The 21,862-nt window shown below is 42.3% G+C and overlaps 1 protein-coding gene across 3 annotated transcripts in view; it reads left to right on the top strand.

The window, feature by feature from the left end:
- The window catches only part of adgrd2 (adhesion G protein-coupled receptor D2), a 69,707-nt gene that overhangs the window by 13,734 nt on the left and 34,111 nt on the right, over window positions 1-21,862 (top strand). For all 3 annotated transcript variants that reach the window (XR_009787564.1, XR_009787565.1, XM_061766351.1), the window contains exons 8-16: window positions 831-942; window positions 4,630-4,764; window positions 5,136-5,244; window positions 7,553-7,658; window positions 7,741-7,796; window positions 7,974-8,100; window positions 8,239-8,342; window positions 8,696-8,798; window positions 19,313-19,466. Coding sequence is in view for 1 of the 3 variants with exons in the window: in XM_061766351.1 (XP_061622335.1) it covers window positions 831-942; window positions 4,630-4,764; window positions 5,136-5,244; window positions 7,553-7,658; window positions 7,741-7,796; window positions 7,974-8,100; window positions 8,239-8,342; window positions 8,696-8,798; window positions 19,313-19,466 (1,006 nt within the window). In the remaining 2 variants the exon portion in view is untranslated. The remainder of the gene's footprint in view (window positions 1-830; window positions 943-4,629; window positions 4,765-5,135; window positions 5,245-7,552; window positions 7,659-7,740; window positions 7,797-7,973; window positions 8,101-8,238; window positions 8,343-8,695; window positions 8,799-19,312; window positions 19,467-21,862) is intronic.

Here is a 21,862-nt window from a genome sequence, read left to right as displayed (position 1 = left end):
GGCGAGGTTGGATTTGAACCTGGGTCCGAGTCGTACACCATGCTGCCCTATTATTATTATTTTTTTTAAATTATTATTATTATTTATTTATTGATTGATTGATTCATGTTCACATAAGTCTGAATGGCATCTTTTTTTACTCCCCTGTTCCACTCTTGCTAGTGATGTGCTTGTGGATCCATATGGAGGCAACTCATGGCAAGTGTTGTGTTTGTATTACACTTGCCTCCTTTCCCGCGGCCTCTCAACACTCCAAGGCCATCTCAGCTCAGATTCAATGGATGAGCATCTCTTTGACAAACTGTTGCCATGCTCTTCATCTAACCGCCTGCTTGCCACAGTACCCCTGCTTGTACCCAAGGCTCAGCTCTCAGGAACATTGTGTTTAGAATGAGAGGTTTCAAAACTGATAATGGAAAAATCCACGATTATCGATGCATTATAGGCTTATCCATTGGACTCTTTAAGTGTTATTCAGCCAAATTGTATTTAGGCTCTGGAAACAGTAAACAGTGGTCAAAACATTTTGGTTTGGGATTAAGTACTAGGTTAAAAATATTGTGAAACATCATTTAATCAATGCATTAATACATAATGGGCTCAGCCAATCAGTTCACTTTGATAATTAATTATTAAGCTTGTAGGATGTCATTCTTAGAATACTAGAAGCTTTTATAAGCTGAGCCCAACTTCACATACTGTTCCATAATCATTTCCTGTAACTGTCTGGTGTCACCATATTTTGTCTATCTGCATGCTTTAGTGAAGCACGGTAGAGCTTAGTATAGCAGGGAGGATGGTTGGTAATGTACCACTGTTGCATGTTACAGGTGGTGAATGGTCCCATGGATGTGGTGAAGAGTATTGATCGGATGGTGACTAACTTGAGCCCCGGCTTGATGGCAGAGAGAGATCACCTGACATTTCATAGCCCCAACATCAGTGAGTGTCACACACCAACTTTGATTGAGTCGCCATTTTAGGACTGTGGACTTGCTTGGCTAAAATTTACGAAAGACTCGACTTGACTTTAACTTGGTATTCATGAGACTCGACTTGACTTAAACTTAAAACATTTGCCTTGTCAAGTCTTTTTGTTGTTTACGGTTGAAAATGAGCATTTTCAACAGAGTGTGCTATTAGGTGTTTTTTTTAAAGAAAATTATATTTTGCGCAAGCTAAAAACAACAACACAATTTGACTTTCTGTTCCAACCATCCGCCCTGTCCCACACATACAGGCTCTCCACTCTCGCTCACTCCTTCTACCTGCAGCTTTCTTATTTATTCACAGATCAGGACTCAGACTATACCATTTGACGGCTTTACAGGCCATCAGAATTTAAGGAACTCTTAACACTTTACATAACACATAAATATATTTAGAGTCATTAACGGTTTTAAAGATCTATTCCTAGCGTCAACAACGTAAAATGTAAAAGCTACTTGTCATAAAAAAAGCTCATTAGCTTAAACATTCATCCATCCATTTTCCGTACCGCCTTACCCTCACAAGGGTCGCGGGCATGCTGGAGCCTATCCCAGCCTATCTTCGGGCGAGAAGCCTCCACCGTGCCGCAAGCTTACACTTAATTTTTGTTATGTAATATGTAGCCGGCACGGTGGACGACTGGTTAGCACATCTGCCTCACATCTGGTTAGCACATCTGCCTCACATCTGGTTCAAATCCCGGCCCCGGCTGTGTGGAGTTTGCATGTTCTCCCCGTGCCTGGGTAGATTTTCTCCGGGTACTCCAGTTTCCTCCCACATCCCAAAAACATGCGTGGTAGGTTGATTGACGACTCTAAATTTGCCGTAGGTGTGAATGTGTGTGCAAATGGTTGTTTGTTTATATGTGCCCTGCGATTGGCTGGCAACCAGTTCAGGGTGTACCCTGCCTCTCGCCCGAAGATAGCTGGATAAACACTGCATAAACATATGGCAATTATTCCAGGCTCCTTGGACATGGTGGCATCATGTTAAATATTGGTGCCCCAATAATAGCTTCCCCGTGTGGTACCCTGGGAGTGCCCGATCTCGTCCGCTCTCGGAAGCTAAGCAGGGTCGGTCCTGGTTAGTACTTGGAAACATTCGTGGAATCTGGAAACACCCTAGGAATACCAAGTGCTGGGGTTGGGCAGTGGGCACCTGCTCCTGTAAAAACCTACAGATTACAGAAACTGGAATTGCAGCCTATGTCTGCCTCATTGCACTGAGAGCTCTAACTAACTAATAATAGCTTAGTATGTTCTTTAGTTCAGAATCATAGACAAAACATTTCAGGTGTTTTTACTTTCGGTGAAGGTCAGGAGAGTTTTTGGCTTCTCAGGCAGATTGCTATTGGCAATAATTCTTCCATCCATCCATTTTCTGAGCCGCTTATCCTCACAAGGGTCGCGGGAGTGCTGGAGCCTATCCCAGCTATCTTCGGGCAGGAGGCGGGGTACACCCTGAACTGGTTGCCAGCAAATCGCAGGGCACACATAAACAAACAACCATTTGCACTCACATTCACACCTACGGGCAATTTATAGTCTTCAATCAACTTCTCATGCATGTTTTTGGGATGTGGGAGGAAACCAGAGTGCCCGGAGAAAACCCACACAGGCACGGGGAGAACATGTAAACTCCACACGGGCGGGGCCGGGGATTGAACCCCGGTCCTCAGAACTGTGTGGAAGACGCTCTAACCAGTCGTCCACCGTGCCGCTGGAATGATTCTTGTCTTGTAAATATAGAATATTTACTTATCTTAACCCTATGAAATGAAGACAAAAATATTACATTTAGTGATGAATCAAATCATTTTCAGCAGAGCATGTTCTCCATCTTTGTGTGTTCAGGCACGACTGCATTGTTCTGGAGTGGGTTACTCCTCGGGTTTGCATGCGGATGCATTGACATTCATGTCACATGAACATCCACAAAATTCTAACCCAATTATATGCAACTACAAATGTTTGCTGTAAGCTTTTGTTTCTGCTTAATTGCATTCTTTAACGCTTGATTTTATTTTTTATGGAATGGCAATTACCTAGATTTCTACAAGGAAAATATCTTGTTGCATTTTTGCACCCCCACAAAAATATGCATGTTGTCATAGTAACGTAATTCCTACAAAGGTTAATCAGTCTCGATTTTTACTTTCAGTGAAATCAGGTTGAATTATATTCATTTCAGATAATACTGATACCTTGATATATTATTTTTAAGATACAGTATAAATCAAGAGTTTGGACACCCTTGTCCTTGTGCAATTTAAGGGACGGTGTGTCCAAACCTTTGATGGGTACTGTTTTATTTCATTATATAACATGCTCTACATTAGTGAGGATAAGCGGTAAGGAAAATGGATGGATTATCAGTACTTTTTTCCTGATGGGTAGATAAATCACATGGATCTATAGCCTTATCATGAGGTGTGCTAGACTTATTTGAGTTGAACTAAAAGGAGACATGCATTTTTTCAGAGGTGGCAAAACTACCCGTAATTTTGCATGTATAATACGCTCTCGAGCATAATACACAGCCCCAAAATCAACCCCAAAAATCAGGAAAACCCTTCTACATATGTATAATACGCAGCAATACTTCTATCCTGGCTCAAAACATGAAATATTATCCGTATTTTATACGGTTTTAAAATTAATATTCTGCTCTATGTGCATGCACTGCGTGTTGCTTTCTCACCATGCATTTCTACTCAAGTTCTTATATTAGCAAAGAACAAAAACAGTGATCGACTGGAATGTATAACATTTCAATAGTACTGTAGCGTCTTCTAAAGATCACAGGAGAGGTTAGTCCATTAATCTCTGTCTGTTAATTATAAAACAACAAAACACGACTATTGTAGGCCGTAGCTGATGCCAGAGCAACCGAGGCACGAACAGAACACGACCGGTACGGAAAATGATTGAATGAATGCAATGTAGAAAAAAAAACTGCGCACAAAATAGTTTCCCTCTTTTATTAACTTACATAGTGCTTGTACTCATGATCAGCATGTTGTTGTTTAAATGCTAAATCAGCCAATGATAATTGAAAAAAATAAACCTTACTTGTAGATGCTTTTTTTAGATGAGGCAAAAAATTTGGGAATGCCATAAGATGGTGGTTTTTAGGCTGGCACAAGACAACACGCCATAATTCATTGGTGTAGCCAACGACATTAAACAGTTCTTTTAAATAAGACCAATGATGGAGAATATCTTGTTTCTCCAAATCTGTTGCCATCGTCATCATTGCCCCCTGGTTCATGTTCCTCATGTCGCTGCTCCCCCTGTTTTTTCCACCTCATAAGATCCCAAGATCTCTATCAATCAAGATCTCCACCGTAGTTAACTTAACCTCTCTCTATTTTCATCTTTTTTAAATTGTGTCATCTGTCTCACAGGTTGAAAAATGTAACACACCTATTTTGACAACATAAGGAGTAGAAAGTACAGATATCTGTTTTCAAATGTATGGTGTAAAAGTAAAAAGTCTTCAGAAAAAAATAACACTCAACTAAAGTACAGGTACCTGAGAAATCTACTTAAGTACAAGTTTAACAAAGTATTTTTCCAAATATATCCTTTTTAAGAAATGACCCACCTTAAATGTGCTTTACGCTCTTGTTATTTACAGAAGTAGCAGTGCAGCAGCAAATGCTTCAAGAATCATCAAAGGGAACAACTTTCTGTGGGCCTGAAACTGAGAAACATTCCAACTCAGACTGTATTTCAGTCCCACATCAAAAGATCCAGGATCTTCTTAACAAAGGTAGACTGAACACTCCTAGTGCCAATAATTTTCTTACTTACTTGCTTACATTCTTAAATCAATTGCATATTCAAACTTAAAGTATTTGTCACAAACGCAGTCACGTCATTTTGTTTACGGAGGAGACACATTCAGTCATACAGGTGAATACATCGACTATGAACAGACTTGAGAATGCGTAGTATGCATTTTTTTTCCTTCCAAGGTCTTGCAATAAAGGGCAGATGGAGGCACGTTGTTGGATTTTGCAACAACTATTCATCTTAAACAATAAACGATCCCGAATTAACACTTGCTCAGTATTGTTTCATTTATTGATCTGGTGAAAGCTGGGGATACCTTTTTAAAATGTTATTGTGCTTAATGTACAGGATTCTATAAGCTGACCCTGGTCAACACGTGGTATGGTTCTCTGCGGCCTCTTTTCAATCCTGAAGGAAACATCAGCATGGTCCCTACTGTCACAGATGGCAGCCAAAGGTATTGTACATGAAAAAAATTGTTTTCTCTTCTTAGGCCTGGTGCACACATAAGGATTTTTATAATCTTAGAAGGTTATTTATTTGTGGCAGACTCCACACATGAAAATAAAAAATCTGATATTTAACAATTTTGGTCGTATTGTGTGTGGTGTGCTCTGATAAGCTCCACACAAGAATATCACACACAGAAAGATTATGTTCCACCGCTGATTTTTGGTGAGTCAGGATTCTTCTTCATTGGCTACATTCCATTCCATGTCACAATTCACGGCGTCGGGACTCGGAAGAAGTGGGCTTTCCCCCACACACATGAAGACTTTTGGTCATAAATATTAGAGGCTTTCATCATGTAAGATTGTCGGCCCTGACCTGTTTCAGACCCTAAAATCATGACGAATCCACTTTTAACACATATTAGACCTAAGGACAATCTTATAGGATAACCTCTAGGATTTAAGATTGTCTGGCGTTTGACGTGCTTGGTCGGGAACGGGCAAAATTGGCACAAAAGAGACCGATTGTCTTTTGAGCCCTCAACATTGCAGTTTTACTTGCAATTTTAAGATATACTTATTGGAAATAATCTTAATGTTTAAATCTGAAATCTTTTATCTCCAAATCTAGACATCACATCAAATTATTATTTACTTTCATTGTTTTGTTTCATATCAGGTCCAGTAACATTGGAACACAGTTTTATGAAGAATCCTCAACACCTTTTATCGATATAGTTTGTAAAGTGAAACATCTGCTTTTTTAGGGCTTACTAACAAGAGTTTAGGACCACACTACAAGGCCCATTAGATGTCCACGTGAGCAAATACTCTGACGACAGGGACTACAAATTGCTATATGGGTCATTTTCATACAATTTGATCAATAACAGTAAAGACACTTGTAAACAATAATGAATAATCTAATTTAACAATTTGTTCATGCCGTCTTGGTTTTTTGGGGTAAATGTCTCCCATGCTGAAACAGCCATGCTTAAAGTCCTATTTTCAAAAAGTTATTAATCATTTAAAAAATTGAGGCATTCATAATAAAGGTAATCCTTAGTTACAGAGCAAAATGTGGTAGCCCATTGAAAAACCCTCCTTTTTATACAGTAAACACAAAAGTGCATAACGCTAAGGATAAACAGCTTCATAAAAATCCGGTGAGCTGCACAATTTACATGTGTGGCTCTTCAAACTCTGTGGCAACAAGTGTGTAAATGATCCTAGCTAAGCCCATTACACTTTTATCTTCATGAAATTGTAATTACGGTAAAGACAAGCAATAGAGCCGACACTTTCATAAATCCATCCATCCATTTTCCGAGCCGCTTCTCCTCACTAGGGTCGCGGGCGTGCTGGAGCCTATCCCAGCTGTCATCGGGCAGGAGGCGGGGTACACCCTGAACTGGTTGCCAGCCAATCGCAGGGCACATAGGAACAAACAACCAGTCGCACTCACAGTCACGCCTACGGGCAATTTAGAGTCTCCAATTCATGCATGTTTTTGGGATGTGGGAGGAAACCGGAGTGCCCGGAGAAAACCCACGCAGGCACGGGGAGAACATGCAAACTCCACACAGGCGGGGCCGGGGATTGAACCCGGGTCCTCAGAACTGTGAGGCTGACGCTCTAACCAGTCAGCCACCGTGCCGCCACACTTTCATAAATTCATACATATTCATTCAGATCTCAGAAATAACAATTCTAATTATTTTGCTGTCTGCTATTGTGTGAATGTGAAATGGCCGCTTCATCCTGCCACTTCAGCTCAAAGAACCCTCTGGTGTATTGCAACAACATAAAGAGGCTCTTTTGCTTGAGTGACAAAGAAGGACTGTTTGTAAAAGAAAGAAACGAACTCTGAAGACACGAAGATGCATTTGTGTTAGTTTTCATGGAAACATTTGAAAAATCTTATACTGTATATTCAAAAATGTAATTAGCATCTTCAGAAAAGATGTTGCAGATCATGAAGCTTCATTTCGGACACCTACCGGTAAGAACATTTTGGCATTAAAACTTTTTTTTTTTATTCTTAGAAACAATTACAACCTTTTGATGTATAACAACTGCCAAAAACTCAGTAAAATTAATACATTTTCAAAAGGAAATTCAGTGGGCCATGACTTTACCGTTATTGATCAAATGATATGAAAAGGACCCATATCCTATATTCATTTGTATGAGTATACACAGTATATATTTTCAATGTAAATATAGTATTCGTCAGTGATTTAATTTCTTTATTTGAAGGTGTAAAGCCTCGCCACCGTGTTGATTGTTGTAAAATCAATGTGTGCAATTTAGGTATCTGGGTACTATCCTGGGGTCCTCTGTCATATCCACCACAGTGCTGGGAGACAACCAGCCCGTCAGTACAGCGGTCCACTTTCAGCTCCGTCACAAAGTGCAGGTGAGAAACACAATATAGTATTCACAATTATTACTTCAATGCATTTATCACATTTATCATATTGGCTCTATGTATCTCATAGAATCCTGCTGGGGCTGTATATGATCCAGTGTGTGCCTTCTGGGATTTTAATCTCACGTAAGAACATTTTGGAACAAAATAATTTGGAATTTTGGATGCCTTTCGAATACCAAAGTTATCTTACTGAAAGATAAAAACAATGGCAATGCCCCCTAACAGTTTAAGATATGAAGATATTTCCATTCTTCCCATTCCTGTATGGGTTTAGATAAATAGATATCTGTGTCAATCTAGTCCACAGGCTGGCGGGTGGTGGAATACCAAAGGGTGCGAGGTCGTTTCCAAACAATATGGCTACACTGTGTGCTACTGCAATCACACCACCAATTTTGCATTGCTACTACAGGTCTACGAAGCCCAGGTAACATTCACTCAGTGTTTATCCAGGCTTTTTGCTGTTTGCTGCTATTTACAGCTCATGGTTTTATTATGTACTGTATGCGGGGGCTGGGGTGGTTGTGTATGTATGTGTGTGTGCGCATGTGTATGTGCGTTTTAGCCAAGCCCAGAAAACAAAAAAGCTTTGCAGGTGCTGACGTTCATTGGCTGTGGAGTGTCTCTGTGTGGCCTCGTCTTCACCTTCATCCTCTTCATTGCTGTGGGGTGAGTCACAAATAATCACAGTGCACACCCTTTAAAGTGCAGAAAGTGAAAAGCATTTAAAAAAAAACCTACCAGATTCACATCAGGAAAAAAAAAATTGACATAGGTTTGTTGAAGAGTGTCAAAGAATTTTATTTTGAGATACTGAACATTCCTAATGGATGTTCAGTTAGATCTTTGATGAAAACATAATATTGTACTTATATTCTCAGAATTATAAACATTAACTAGCTTTTAAATAATGCAGTTTTGTGTCATCTATTTGTTACATTTGGTCAACTTACTCTATGCATATTTCACGTGTATGATGTTTTTGTATGCACTGATATTCATTTGTGTTTGCCTTTATATAGGGTTCCTAAATCGGACCGCACAACTGTCCATAAGAACCTGATTGTTGCTCTCAGCATTGCTGAGCTACTGTTAATGTGCAGTGACTGGGCGTCTGCCAATGAGGTGAGAATCCATGCTGATTCTTTCGCAAAAGGCGATGCAAGTAGCACGACGTTGACACCAGCTGAAAAATACTTGGTGTTGGTTGACAAAGAAGTCAGCATACACAAAGGAAAAAAAAACACAAAGAAGATGAAAATCACAGTGGTTACAAATGAGTTTAAACAGATGAACTAAGTAGTCTCAGACTGATCGCACAAATGACACACGAATGGGTCAAATACAAGGCTGTGCGATAATCTAATTGCCAGAAGCTACCAGGTAAAACAATTGACAGAGGCGAATGGAGAATAAAACTGTCAAACCCAACAGAATATTAACTTAAAACTAAATATAAAGCAGCAAAAACAAAGTGTCTGATCAACATATTTGTAATAGCGTATCCATGAATTGCAGCTACTAGATTTGGTCCGATTCATTTTAAACGAGACATTATGACATTTTTTTTCACAATTTACGACAGTTCCCAGGTGTCTTGATAACATGTCTGTGACATTTTTTCATCAAAATATCAAATATAAATATCAAGCATCAGCTACTTTACACCCATATTTTTAGGCCTAGCTGAAATTATCCTATTTAGAAGAGGTGGTCCTGTCTCATGGTGAGCCATTGCTCACCATACCCTCTACTGTAAGGCCAGTATCAAGTAGGGCTTCTGTTACCATGACGACAGGAGCAAGCGGTTGTGATGAGGCAAGAGGCAGAGTGTGAAGAAAAACATAAGCACCCATAAAGGCATTGGTTGTTTTTTCACTTGGGGTAAAAGCACTTGGTCACCAATCTGGGGAATTACACTTAATCAGTTAGTGCTGCTCAGGCTGAGGCGAGGCATGCTCTGACATCGCGAGACACAACGAGATTGCTCCTCATCCACCTTTTTTTTTGCGGGGCTGATTATTATTGATTAATTTATTCCAATCGCTGCTGATGCAAAGATACCATTGTGAAGCCACTCAAAGATTTCATCGACGGATCTTTCGAACGCTTCGTCAGGTAAGATAGCAAATCCCATCATGACAAGCACAGCAAACTGCTGAAAAGACGGAAGGCTAATTCGTCCACTAGCAGTGAAGATCTACTAGCCAGCTCAACCAACGCCCATATTCAAGTCTTCTCCTCCATTGACAAGAAGCTATCACTTCTCGATTTATTGCACCAGGAGAATAAGGAGCTCAAAACCATCTTGAAATTAACGCACTAGCAAGTCAAAGAGCTAAAAGAAGACATTACCAAACTTCATTCAGCCATGAAAGCGATGACACTGAGGTTGAAGTTCTCAAGAAAGAAAACAAAAATCAAAGAAACAATGCTGGACTTACAGTCATTAGTAGCATTGCCTTGTTCATTTTCCACATCCAGTCATGACCTGGACTTTTGTGTGCTCTCTAATCTTGTTCTTTTTTTTTTTTTTTTTTTTGTCCTGTTCAGCTGTTAGGTCAAGCAGAATGGAAACTCTCTATCCCTTTTATGCCGGAACAGTTTTACTGTGTCACAGTGGAGCTTTTAAGCTTCTGCTGTGGTATTATAATTGAGGTTTATTGAGAATCAGACTTGATCAGTCGAACAGAACAAACACAAAAGACAAAGCACTAATTGTAAAGTAAATCATTACATTATCTACAACAATGAAATATTAAATATGATTGTTGCATGGGGCTGTAGTGCTACACCCTCTGAGGGAAGGACAGGACAAGATAGAACAGGACAAGGACGGGAGAAGAAGCATGGAGGACAAGGGTCGTGAACCCGGCTGTACAACTGAAGTGTGGTGGCATTAATTATGTTAATTCTAAGTCTACAGGACGAGAGTATAAGTGAGGGGATACACAAGCGATTTGCATATTCACGAGTTATTTGTCGCAGAAAGTGCGTGAAAGGTTCGTTTAGCACCCAGTGAAAGAGTCCTAGGTGTGTGCCTGCGGATACATGCAAGTAAATTGATACCGTTTTACATGCACAAAGACTAACCAAAGTGTCCTGTAATTGCTGTGGCCGCACCGCGGCGGTTGAGGACCCCACCCAATCAATCGAGGGGTGGGATCAGGCTCAGGGGTCCAACCCGAGACCAGCCCGGCGGACAGGACATGACCCACACCGAGGGACCCAGGGCGGTCCGCCGGCCCCACCGAGGCGCCCCAACAACCGGCCACCCAGCGGGGGGCGCAGGGACCCAATGTCACCCCCCAGCAAACCACCCCACACCACCCCACAAGCACCGCCACCCCACTCCCAGGAGAGCCAGACGGCCCCCCAACCCGCACGACGCGCAATGCAGCCAGTCCCCGCCCAGCCCGAGGGCGGTAGAGTGTCCCTTGTTTGTTGGAAAGGAGGGCGGATAGGGGCACCCGACAAGGGAACAATAAGTGGGGGGAACCCAAGGAGCAGCCGCGGGCTATGAGATGTCAGCCCTAACACCAAGCAGTCATCCGGCCTCGGGAGCACCGCCATGCAAGTAAGTGAGACCCCCCTCCCCCCTTGTTACTATGACTGCCAGGTCCCCGACTGGCAGTCATTGACCCTACCCCGTGTATCAGTGCCCCTCCGAGTGGTGTGGTGCATTAAAATCTGGAGAGGTCAGTGAGCCGAGGGGGTGGGGGCAGGGCTGCCAGGCACGACTGCCGAACAGCCAAACCCCCCCATCCACGACCCACTCCCCCCCAGAAAGGTCTATGTGGTGCATTAAAACATGGGGAGTGTGTGATGCATTTAAAATCCAGGGTGGCAGGCACAGCGGAGGGGCAGGGCACACGGACCGGGAAACAGAACAGACGTGCTGAAACCCAATCCGACACCCACACCCTCCCGATCCCATACCAGTCCCCCAGGAACCCTTTGATATGTGTATGTGCCCAGATGTGATTAGTGAGAAATGTATACAGTGAATAGTGTGAGTGTGGGCTAAGTGAGCGATTAAGAGGCATGGCTCCCGCAGGTCGGGCCCATTAGACCGGACAACCACCGACGAAGAGGGCCATCCCACCCAGACCCGCAACACCAACCCCGGCCCCCTCCCACACCTCCGCCAGCACCCACAACCCGCCTCTGAGCATGGGAGGTGGACACCCCCCCCCCCCCCCCTCCCAAACCAGGCAGGGAAAAGAACCCCACAGCAGGCCCCACAACCTAATCTTGTTCTATTGGTTAGTTGTTGCATGACCTCACCAGGTATGCCACCCCTCACCTCCCAACCACAAATAACAACACGATTTGACTGTTGTAATGTTACTTGTGGTCAAATATCTAGGCTGTCTAACTATTGTTCTGCTTTGGTTTGCACCCCAATTCCCCTTTTCCATTCTGTCTCTCTGTCTGTCCCCTAAAACCTTTAGGAAATTAAAAAATAAGCACAGGGAGTATCAAACTCCCCTCTTGAACAGCAAAACTGTTCAAAAGGCATACAGATCCACCATTCTGCATGGCCATGCAGCTGAACAGGAGAAATAAAAAAAAAAAAGAAAAAAAAAAAAGGACATTTTTGCAATTATCAGAAGATGCTATCGATTGGTCAAAATAAAAAATACTCCCTATAACGACTAACCCATCGAATCATGCAGGCCAAAATCCAAACTTTCCTATTCTGACAGGGAATATCAAATATCTATGCATTATCTCAGGAAAACTTACAAAGTTAAATAATCTAAATCACGTACGGCTACTGGAAATAATTTGAGAAAATATAAAGCGTTGAAACAGCCTACCTATCTCACTTCCTTATTTTTTTTTTCCTGTTTAGCTGTTAGATCAAGCAGAATGGGCGATCTGTATCCCATTTATGCCGGAACAGGGCTGCCAGGTGATGTGTGATGCATTAAAATGCTGGGGTGGCAAGCAGGGCGGAGGGGCAGGGCGCCCGGACCAGGAAACAGCAATGACAAACTGAAACCCGGTCCGACACCCGCACTCACCCGACATCACACCAGTCCCCCAGGAAACCCTGGATATGTGTGTGTGCCCAGATGTGACTATTAAAAAAATAGTTACAGTGAGTGGTTTGAGTGTGTGCTAGGTGAGTGATTAAGAGGCATGGCTCCCCTGCAGGCGACCACCCGGACCCCCCACGAGAAGAGCAGGAGGCGACCGCAGCAGGGAACGTTGAGAAGAGGAGGAAGCAGGCCCCAGGAGCAACAGGGGGGGTCCCACCGGCCCCCACCAGCAGCAAGCAGCAAGACCAAGGCGGGTGCTAGTTGCCATCGCTCCAGCACCCGCGGAACATGGGCGAGTCCACCATCACACCATCAATGCTCTCCGGGAGCTCAATCCAGTGCCCCCCCCCCCCCCCCCCCCCCCAAGATCATGAAGGAGTAAAGAAAGTCCCGCCCCTACAGACGCCGGAACCACAAACGTGTCCTTTCACCATGCCAATCAGTCTAAAGTGTGAAAAAAACCCACAAGTACATAAATTAATAAGAAAAAATTAAGGGAATGAAAAATCGAATAATAATAAAACAACAACAGCAACCTCGACAACAAAGAGTAAAAAAGAGTTTAAGGCACTGCTAGTGGAGCGTTACATTACATTACAAAAAGATATTATCACTAGGGAAAAGCCAAGGCTTAAAAGTACCATCCAAAGTGTTGTGTGCTACAGTCCACAGATTTGAAACCAGCTTGATGCTCGTCTTAAGACCACCCAATCTCTCTCTGTCTTCAAGAAGAAATGAAAAACCAAAACATTGTCCGTGTATTTATAATTTCAATCTTCTGATTGGGATCAACGTCCTGTTTTGTTTTGTCTCTAAAGTATTAATCAATTGTGTCTCTTACCTTATGTTGTTTTGTCTTTTGTTATTATGTGTTAAATGTCCTGAACCTGCGGCACAGTGACCAAATGGTTAGCACATCTGCCTCACAGTACTGAGGTCCCTGGTTCAAATCCATCCTCCCTGTTTGGAGTTTGCATGTTCTCCCTGTGCCTGCGTGGGTTTTCTCCAGGTACTTCAGTTTCCTCCTACATTCCAAAAACATGCATGGTGGGTTTATTGAAGGTTCTAAATTGTCCGTAGGTGTGAATGTGATTGCGAATTATTGTTTGTCTATTTGTGCTCTGCGATTGGCTGGTGACCAGTTCAGGGTGTACCGCCTCCCGCCCGAAGTTGGCTGAGATAGGCGCCAGCACACCCATGTCCTGAAGCCCCACCCATTAAGCTTTGAATAGCTTCTGTGGGTTGTCTCTTTTCACATACTGTTAGATACACCTGGTTATACCCAGATGCTGATGTGTGTGCTGCTGTACTGCTTATGGACATTTGAATACACTTATAAACTCAGCTATAACCTGTACACAACAACAGGGTACATTCCTTGAAAACTGGTTGTACTACCAGATATTATGAATGGCATTTTTGCACTGAATAATTGTTTTATTGTATTTGTCTTTGGTTCATTTTATTGTGCTTTCTGTGTAAAATATTTGGTTTATAAATAATTGCAAGTAATTTAATGTTTTTTAAGAAAAATATTACATCAGGATATATATTGTTGGTATCAGAATAAAAAAATACCTGTATTGGGATATAACATTCTGTCCATATCGCACAGCACTACCCCCGCCACTAGTCGTCACAGTAATGAAATCCGTACTCACCTTTGGCCAAGCAGTACAAGTGGCAGACTAACCAAGGACTCAGGGTAATTTCAACATGACAAAAACAGGGTGTATAAAGTACATTATAATTTTTCATCATTTTTTTTTCTTGATGAAAGTATGTCACAAAAATGTTAAGACACCTGGATACTGTTTAAAATTTTAAACAATTTAACGTGTCCTTTTAAAGTCTTTATGGGTGGAGCTAGCTTGTTTTCGTAAGGTTGTATGTACTCGACATGATCAAACAAAATAATATGTCCACCAACAATCGGGAGTCTCCTTCCCCAAACCAGATTTCTGACTGGTTGTAAGTCCATCACAGAATGCACCAGCTGCACAAGAGTCAGTCAAGAGTATGTGTACCATTGCACGACCAGTGCCCCCCGCATACAGTTGTGAAGTTTGATTTACCTGCAAGTCTTTATGCTGAACTTAAAGTAAATATACTTGCATTTCTTCAGACAAATACATTCAGAATATTTGACTTAATAGAATAATTACCAATGGCGGGCTGTGCATTTGGTACCTGGCCCTTCAATGGGGACTTAACCCACTTAATTCACCTCTTAAAGCCACCATCATCAAGTCGCAATTATATAAACAATCAATACTATACTAAAACGCATGCATGCCATGCACATCATCTGGGGCAGTTCAGAATCTATATTTATCTAATAGCATGCCAAAAACATAACAAAAAATAATAAAATACATATACTCACCAAAGATGCTGATTGTTAATTTTTTTAATGTGTGCGCGAAGTATTTACTTCTGCATCTGACACACAATTTAGAGAATAGCATAAGTTGTAACTAAAAATATTTAGGCCAGCAAAAGACTTAAAATAGATTGAAATTATTAATACTACATTCACACCAGACATGAAACAAACTTTGATTGAAGGAGTATTTTAGATACTGAATGCGCATTCACTTAATTTCTGCAAAATGTTATACTCTTCCCACCCCGGTCTTCTTCAGTGGATCGTCAGCGCGCTGGCATCCAAAGATGGTGTGCTATGGCCACAGCTCAGCCACATATTGCGTCGTGACAGCCAATCACCGTCGAGAATGGTGAGCAAAGGGCCAGCCTGTGGGACGGCATGTGTGGCCTCTCAAAGCGCTTTGTCACCGGCGGCTAGAGTCGCAGGCTGGCGGGGCTTGAATGAGAGTAATTTAAGGAAGAGTGAGAAAAAAAGAACCAGTCAGCGCCTATGGAAAGCCAAGCAAATTTATTTATATAGCGCATTTCATACACAAGGTCACTCAATGTGCTTTACATGATTAAAAGCATTTAAAAACAAAGAAAAAACAGCTTCTAAATGTTTAAAACAAAGAGAAATAAAATACAATTAAATAAAAATACAATTAAAACAGCATACAGTGCAAGAAATATCATTTAAAAGTGGAAATGCTCTAAAAAGAATGGGAAAAAAGAAGAGTTTTTAACCTGGACTTAAAAACATGCACACTTGTGGCTCACGCCACTTCTGTTGGCAACTTATTCCATTTATGTGCAGCATAATAGCTAAATGCTGCTTCATGTCCATGTTTGCTTTGGACTCTGTGCTCCACTATTTGACCTGAGTCTGTCGATCTCAGAGCCCTACTGGGTTTATATTCCATTAGCATTTCATTCATGTATCCAGGACTTAAACAGTTTAGTGATTTATAGACCAGTAGCAGAACTTTAAAATCTATTCTAAAGCTGATTGGAAGCCAGTGTAAAGACTTTAGAATTGGAGTAATATGCTCTGACTTCTTTGTTCTGGTCAGAACCCGCATTCTGAATGAGCAGCAGCGGTTTAATGCTCTTTTTCGGGAGTCCAGTCAGAAGACCGTTACAATAGTCAAGTCTACTTGAGATAAAAGCATGGATGAGCTTTTCCTGGTCTGCTTGACACATGCAAGCCTTCACTCTTGATATGTTCTTCAGATGGTAGAAGGCAGTTTTAGTAATTGATTTGATATGACTGTTGAAAGTCAGGGACTATCAGAACACCAAGGTTTCGGACTTGGTCTTTGGTTTTTAAAGAGAGTGACTCCAGGTATTTACTAGCAGCAATTCTCTTTTCTTTATTGCCAAAAACAATTATCTCAGTTTTGTTGTGGTTTAATTGAAGAAAATGTTGGCTCATCCAGATATTTATCTGTTTTAGACAGTGAGACAACACCTCAATTGAACTGTAGTCATCTGGAGACACTGCTGTCATCCGAATAGCTATGATAGTCAAGATTAAATTTATAAAGAATTTGACCCAAGGGTAGCATATACAGACTGAACAGGAGGGGTCCAAGAACTGACTCTTGAGGGACCCCATAGGTCATTGCCATTCGATGAGATTCAATACTTCCAATGGTTACAAAATAACTCCTTTCCTCCAGGTAGGACCTGAACCATTTAAGGACTATTCCATTTAGTCCTGCCCACGTTTCCAACCTGCTCAGCAGTATATTATGATCTACCGTATCAAAAGCGGTATTGAGGTCCAACAGGACCAGAATTGACACCTTTCCCGAGTTAGTATTCAACCTTATATCACTTAGCACTTTGATAAGAGCAGATTCTGTACTGTGATGAGTTCGGAACCCTGATTGAAACTTGTCAAAAAGTTGATTAAAAATAACTTTCTCAACAATCTTGGCTATGAAAGGGAGATTTGAGATGGGTCTATGGCTTGCTAACATGGAAGCGTCCAGCAATCTATTTTTTTTTTTTTTAGCAGAGGCTTAATGGCAGCTACTTTAAGAGCTTTAGGAAACTCGCCTGACTGAAGTGAGCAATTGATTATTTGCAGCAAATCAGCTAGCACAGACTTCACAATAGCTTTGAAAAGTCAGATGGTATTGAGTCAAGACAGCTCGTTGATTGTTTCAGCTCCTGAATTGTTTTCTCTACAGTTTTTTGGTCAATTGTATCAAATTCTGACATGGTAACAGAGTTATTCCTGGATGGCTTCAGATGTAGTATAATTTTATCATTTGTGCTAACATTTAACCTGATGGATTGTATTTTTGCACTAAAATAACAAGCAAATTCATTGCATTTATCTGCTGTTAGGAGTTCTTGAGCTATCTGATGCGGGGGAGTTATGAGCTTGTCTACCACAGCAAACAGTGCCAGTATTGTTGAAGTTCTTACTGATGATTTCAGAAAAGTGTTGCTGTCTAGTCCTGACTAACTCTTGGTTAAAATTACAAAGACTTTGTCTGTAGAGGTCATGGTCAATTTGGAGTTTAGTTTTTCTCCACTTAGATTCTGCTTTCCTACACTATGATTTAGAGGTCTTTACCATCATTGTGCTCCTCCACGGTGTTCTAGGTCGCCTCAAGATTGTTTTAGATTTAATAGAAGCAACAGCATTCATGACATTTGACATTTTCCAGGTGAAATTATCCAAACATTCATCAACTGTCATTCACAGTTTGTGGCACAGCAATGGTCTCCATAAACTTAGTGGCGGTGCTCTCATTTATGTACCTTTTCTTAATAGACATAGCGGTTGTCTCAACCTTTGGAAGAATCTGTAATTCAAAGAATACATACAAATGGTCAGAAATAGCCATATCCTTAATGTCAATTGATAGAATTTCAACATCCTTAGAGATGACCAGTCCTAAAATGTGACCTTGAGTGTGTGTTGGACTTTTAATATGTTGAGAGAGATCAAATGTATCTAGTATAGCAGAGAGTTCTTTAGATTTGTTTTCCATGTTATTATCAACATGAATGTTAAAGTCTCCCATTATGACAAAATAGTTGTAGTCAGGACAAATAACTGACATCATTTCCAAAAAATCCTTAGTAAATTTTCTATTGTATCTTGTAGGCCTATAAATTATTAAAACAATAACCTTTGGGTCACCTTTAACTAAAAAACAGAGATATTCAAAAGAGCTAAAATCACCCAGTATAATTTCTTTACAAAGGAAAGGAAAACGCTCGTCCATAAAATCCAAATTATTGGGGCAATCGTTCTGATGTTTTCAGAGGTTGAAGTGGGCATAAGTAAAGATGTCCACATAAATTTCGGTGAAGATTGATCACACATTTCATTGGCCGTGAGAGTTGGCGGGGCTGGAAAGGGGAGTAATTTAGGAAAGAGAGAAAGGAAAAAAAAAAAGGAACCAGCTGGGGTGACAGCTCACCATCTTCAGAAGTAAATGCAACGACAACCCGCTGAAGAGGACCGAGAAGGGAGGAGCATTAAATGTAGCGCAAATGAAGCAAATGCACCTTTAGCGTGTATAAAATACTCCCACAATCAAACTGGTGCCAGGGACATGAGATGAAAATTCGTTTCACGTCCCTTGTGAATGGAGGATAAGAATTTGTAACTAGTTGCTTGTAATAACTGTATTAAGCAAGCACTGACATCACCAAACCTTTGCATTACTCTTTTGTGATGCATGCTGTAGAGGGTTTAAACCTGGAGATTGATTTGGCCAGTCTAAAACCTGTAACCTAAGTGGCCCAATTATTTTTTGTACACTCAACAAAAAGTGGTCTGCCCCGTAATATTTTACTGCAAGACTTTGTTTCCTGAACACACAATGCATGAAATAGAAAACACCTCTTTAATATTCAATGTCCAATTAACTTTAAGGGTAACAAAGCTGAAGCAGTGATTAGGGTAATATCACCCTGTGTTCAGTAAGCCTTGCTTGATCAGGACAACACCATTTTTGTGTGTGACAAACACATAGTCCAGGCTTTGCCACTAATATTATACTGTATGTCGAAAATGTATGATCTGGGTTAAGGTAAAATTACTATGTTATCACTGTAAAACTGTTGCTTTAGATGTGTAGTACACAACATCCAATTGCACTGCTGCTAAACAGACATTCAACAGCTAAAACAGATTGAGAATAAAACCATCTGTTGTAACAGCGTCATTATTTCTCTACACTTCGATTCTTGCAGGGTGCATGTTTTGTGGTGACAGCATTGCTTCATCTCTTCTTCATGGCCTCTTTTTCCTGGATGCTGGTGGAAGGTTTGCTATTGTGGAGTAAAGTTGTGTCTGTCAACATCAGTGAGGACCGCAGAATGAAATTGTACTACATCATTGGCTGGGGTAAGCTTATACTTCATTTCTTACTATTGTCCACCAGTGCAGTTACCAACACAATTGACATTGACATGTTTTGGTCAGGCAGCAAGGTGACCTGCGATGTGAAATAATACAGGATCAGTGTTGGGAAAGTGGCGGCACAGTGGCCGACTGGTTAGCACATCTGCTTCACATTTCCGGCCTCGCCTGTGTGGAGTTTGCATGTTCTCCCCACGCCTGTGTGGGGTTTCTCTAGGTACTCCGGTTTCCTCCCACATCCCAAAAACATGCATGGTAGGTTAATTGAAAACTCTAAATTGCCCGTGGGTGTGAATGTGAGTGCAAATGGTTGTTTGTTTATACTGTATGTGCCCTGCGATTGGCTGGCGACCAGTTCACGGTGTACCCCACCTCTTGCCCAGAGTCACCTGGGATAGGCTCCAGCACACCCATGACCCTAGGGAGGATAAGCGGTTCAGAAAAATGTATGAATGGATGGATGTTTTGGTCAGTCGGGGAGAGGGGTTGTGCTCATAAGTTTGATTCCAGGGACTGATTCGCCCACTCCGTCTGGCCGTTGGTCTACGGATGGTATCCTGAGCACAAGCTGGCTGCTGCACCCACCGCTTTACAGAATTCCTTCCAGACCAGGAATGAGAACTGAGGACCTCGTCGATAGGGATACCTTGGAGTCTAAAGACATGCTGGACAAGGTTAGCAGTTTCGAACGCAGATGGTAGTTTGGGGAGGGGTACGTAATGGACATATTAGGAAAAGCGATCGACAATAGTGAGAATGACAGCGTTACCTTCAGAGGGGGGTAGGCCGGTAACCAAGTTCAGAGCGATATGGCACCAAGGGCGGCTTGAGATAGGCAAGAGACCAGCTGGGGGCAGGTGTGAAGACTTCCCTCGGGCACAGCCGGAGCAGGCTTGGACGAACTCCTGGGTGTCTTTACCAAGGCTGGGCCACCAAAAGTGCTGCCGGATTAATGCAGGGATGACAAGTGAGTTTGGAGTTGTGGGACCACTGAATGACGTCAGAGCCTGCGGAATCGGGTACAAACAGGCTGTTTGGAGGCCCGGTCTTGGGATCCGGATGAGTCTTTTGAGCCTCCTTAACCACCTGTTCGATTTTCCAAGTGGCTGCTCCTACGAAGCACTAGGAAGGAAGGATAGTTTCCTGTTCTTCAGGACTGGGCGTGGGTGGGGGGGGTTTGCTATTTCGGGAACCAGCAAGGAAGGAGAGACTGAAATTAAACCTGCTCAAGAAGAGGGCACAGCGAGTTTGTCGGGGATTAAGGCGTTTGGCGGAACTGAGGTAAGCGAGATTCTTGTGGTCAGTCCAAATGATAAACGGCATTTCAGTCCCCACCAGCCAGTGCCTCCACTCTTCCAAGGCCCATATAATGGCCAGCAGCTCTCAGTTGCTGACGTCGTAGTTCCTCTCGGCAGGGGACAGGCGACCATGAACTGGAGGGAGGGGTCGGAGTGGCGAAGAATGTGAGCACTGGTGAACAGGGTCTAGAGTTGACTGAATGCTTGGGATGCTGCCGGGGTCCACTGAAAGGAGGAGCTGGTGGATGTGAGGCTGGTGAGGGGAATAGCGACCTTGTTGTAATTAGGGATGAATCGACGGTAGAAGTTGGCGAATCCAAGGAAAGGTAGTTCTTTGCGGTTGGTGGGAGTGGGCCAGTTAACGACTGCTTGGATCAGGGCAGTGTCCGGTTGTAGTTGTCCTTTGGAGATGATGTAGCCTGTGTATGGAGGAGAGGTGGAATTCACACTTTTCGGGTTTGACATACAGGCGGTTTTCAAGGAGGCGCTCGAGGACTTGGCATACATGTCTGCGATGTTCTTCAGGGGAGCGGGTAAAAATGAGAATGTCATCCAAATAAACAAAAACAAACCGGTTCAACATATCACAAAGATCGTCATTAATGAAGGTTTGGAAGACAGCAGGGTCGTTGGTTAATCCGATCGGCATGACTTGGTATTCAAAGTGGGGTATTGAAAGCAGTTTTCCATTCATCCCCCTCTCGGATATGGATGAGGTGGTAGGCGTTTCGTAGGTCCAATTTGGTGAATATCTGGGCGTGACAGAGGGGTTCAAACGAGGGATCGATGAGGGGAAGCGGAGAGTTATTTGTCACAGTGATGTCATTGAGTCCACGGTAGTCGATACATGGGCGGAGAGTGGTGTCTTTCTTTTCAACAAAAAAGTCCCTGCTGGAGACGAGGAAGGTCAAATGAGTCCGGAAACCAGAAAGTCGTGGATATAGTCCTCCATTGCCTTTTTCTCAGGTCGGGAAAGGTTGAAGAGACGGCTGGTGGGAAGAGGGGCCCCCGGCAGCAGATTAATTGCACAGTCATATGAGCGGTGGGGGGTAGAGAAATGGCCAGGTCTTTACAAACACCGTC

Source organism: Phyllopteryx taeniolatus, chromosome 3, assembly GCF_024500385.1.
Source record: "Phyllopteryx taeniolatus isolate TA_2022b chromosome 3, UOR_Ptae_1.2, whole genome shotgun sequence".
Classification (NCBI taxonomy): domain Eukaryota; kingdom Metazoa; phylum Chordata; class Actinopteri; order Syngnathiformes; family Syngnathidae; genus Phyllopteryx; species Phyllopteryx taeniolatus.
This window is presented reverse-complemented; position numbering and strand designations above follow the sequence as displayed.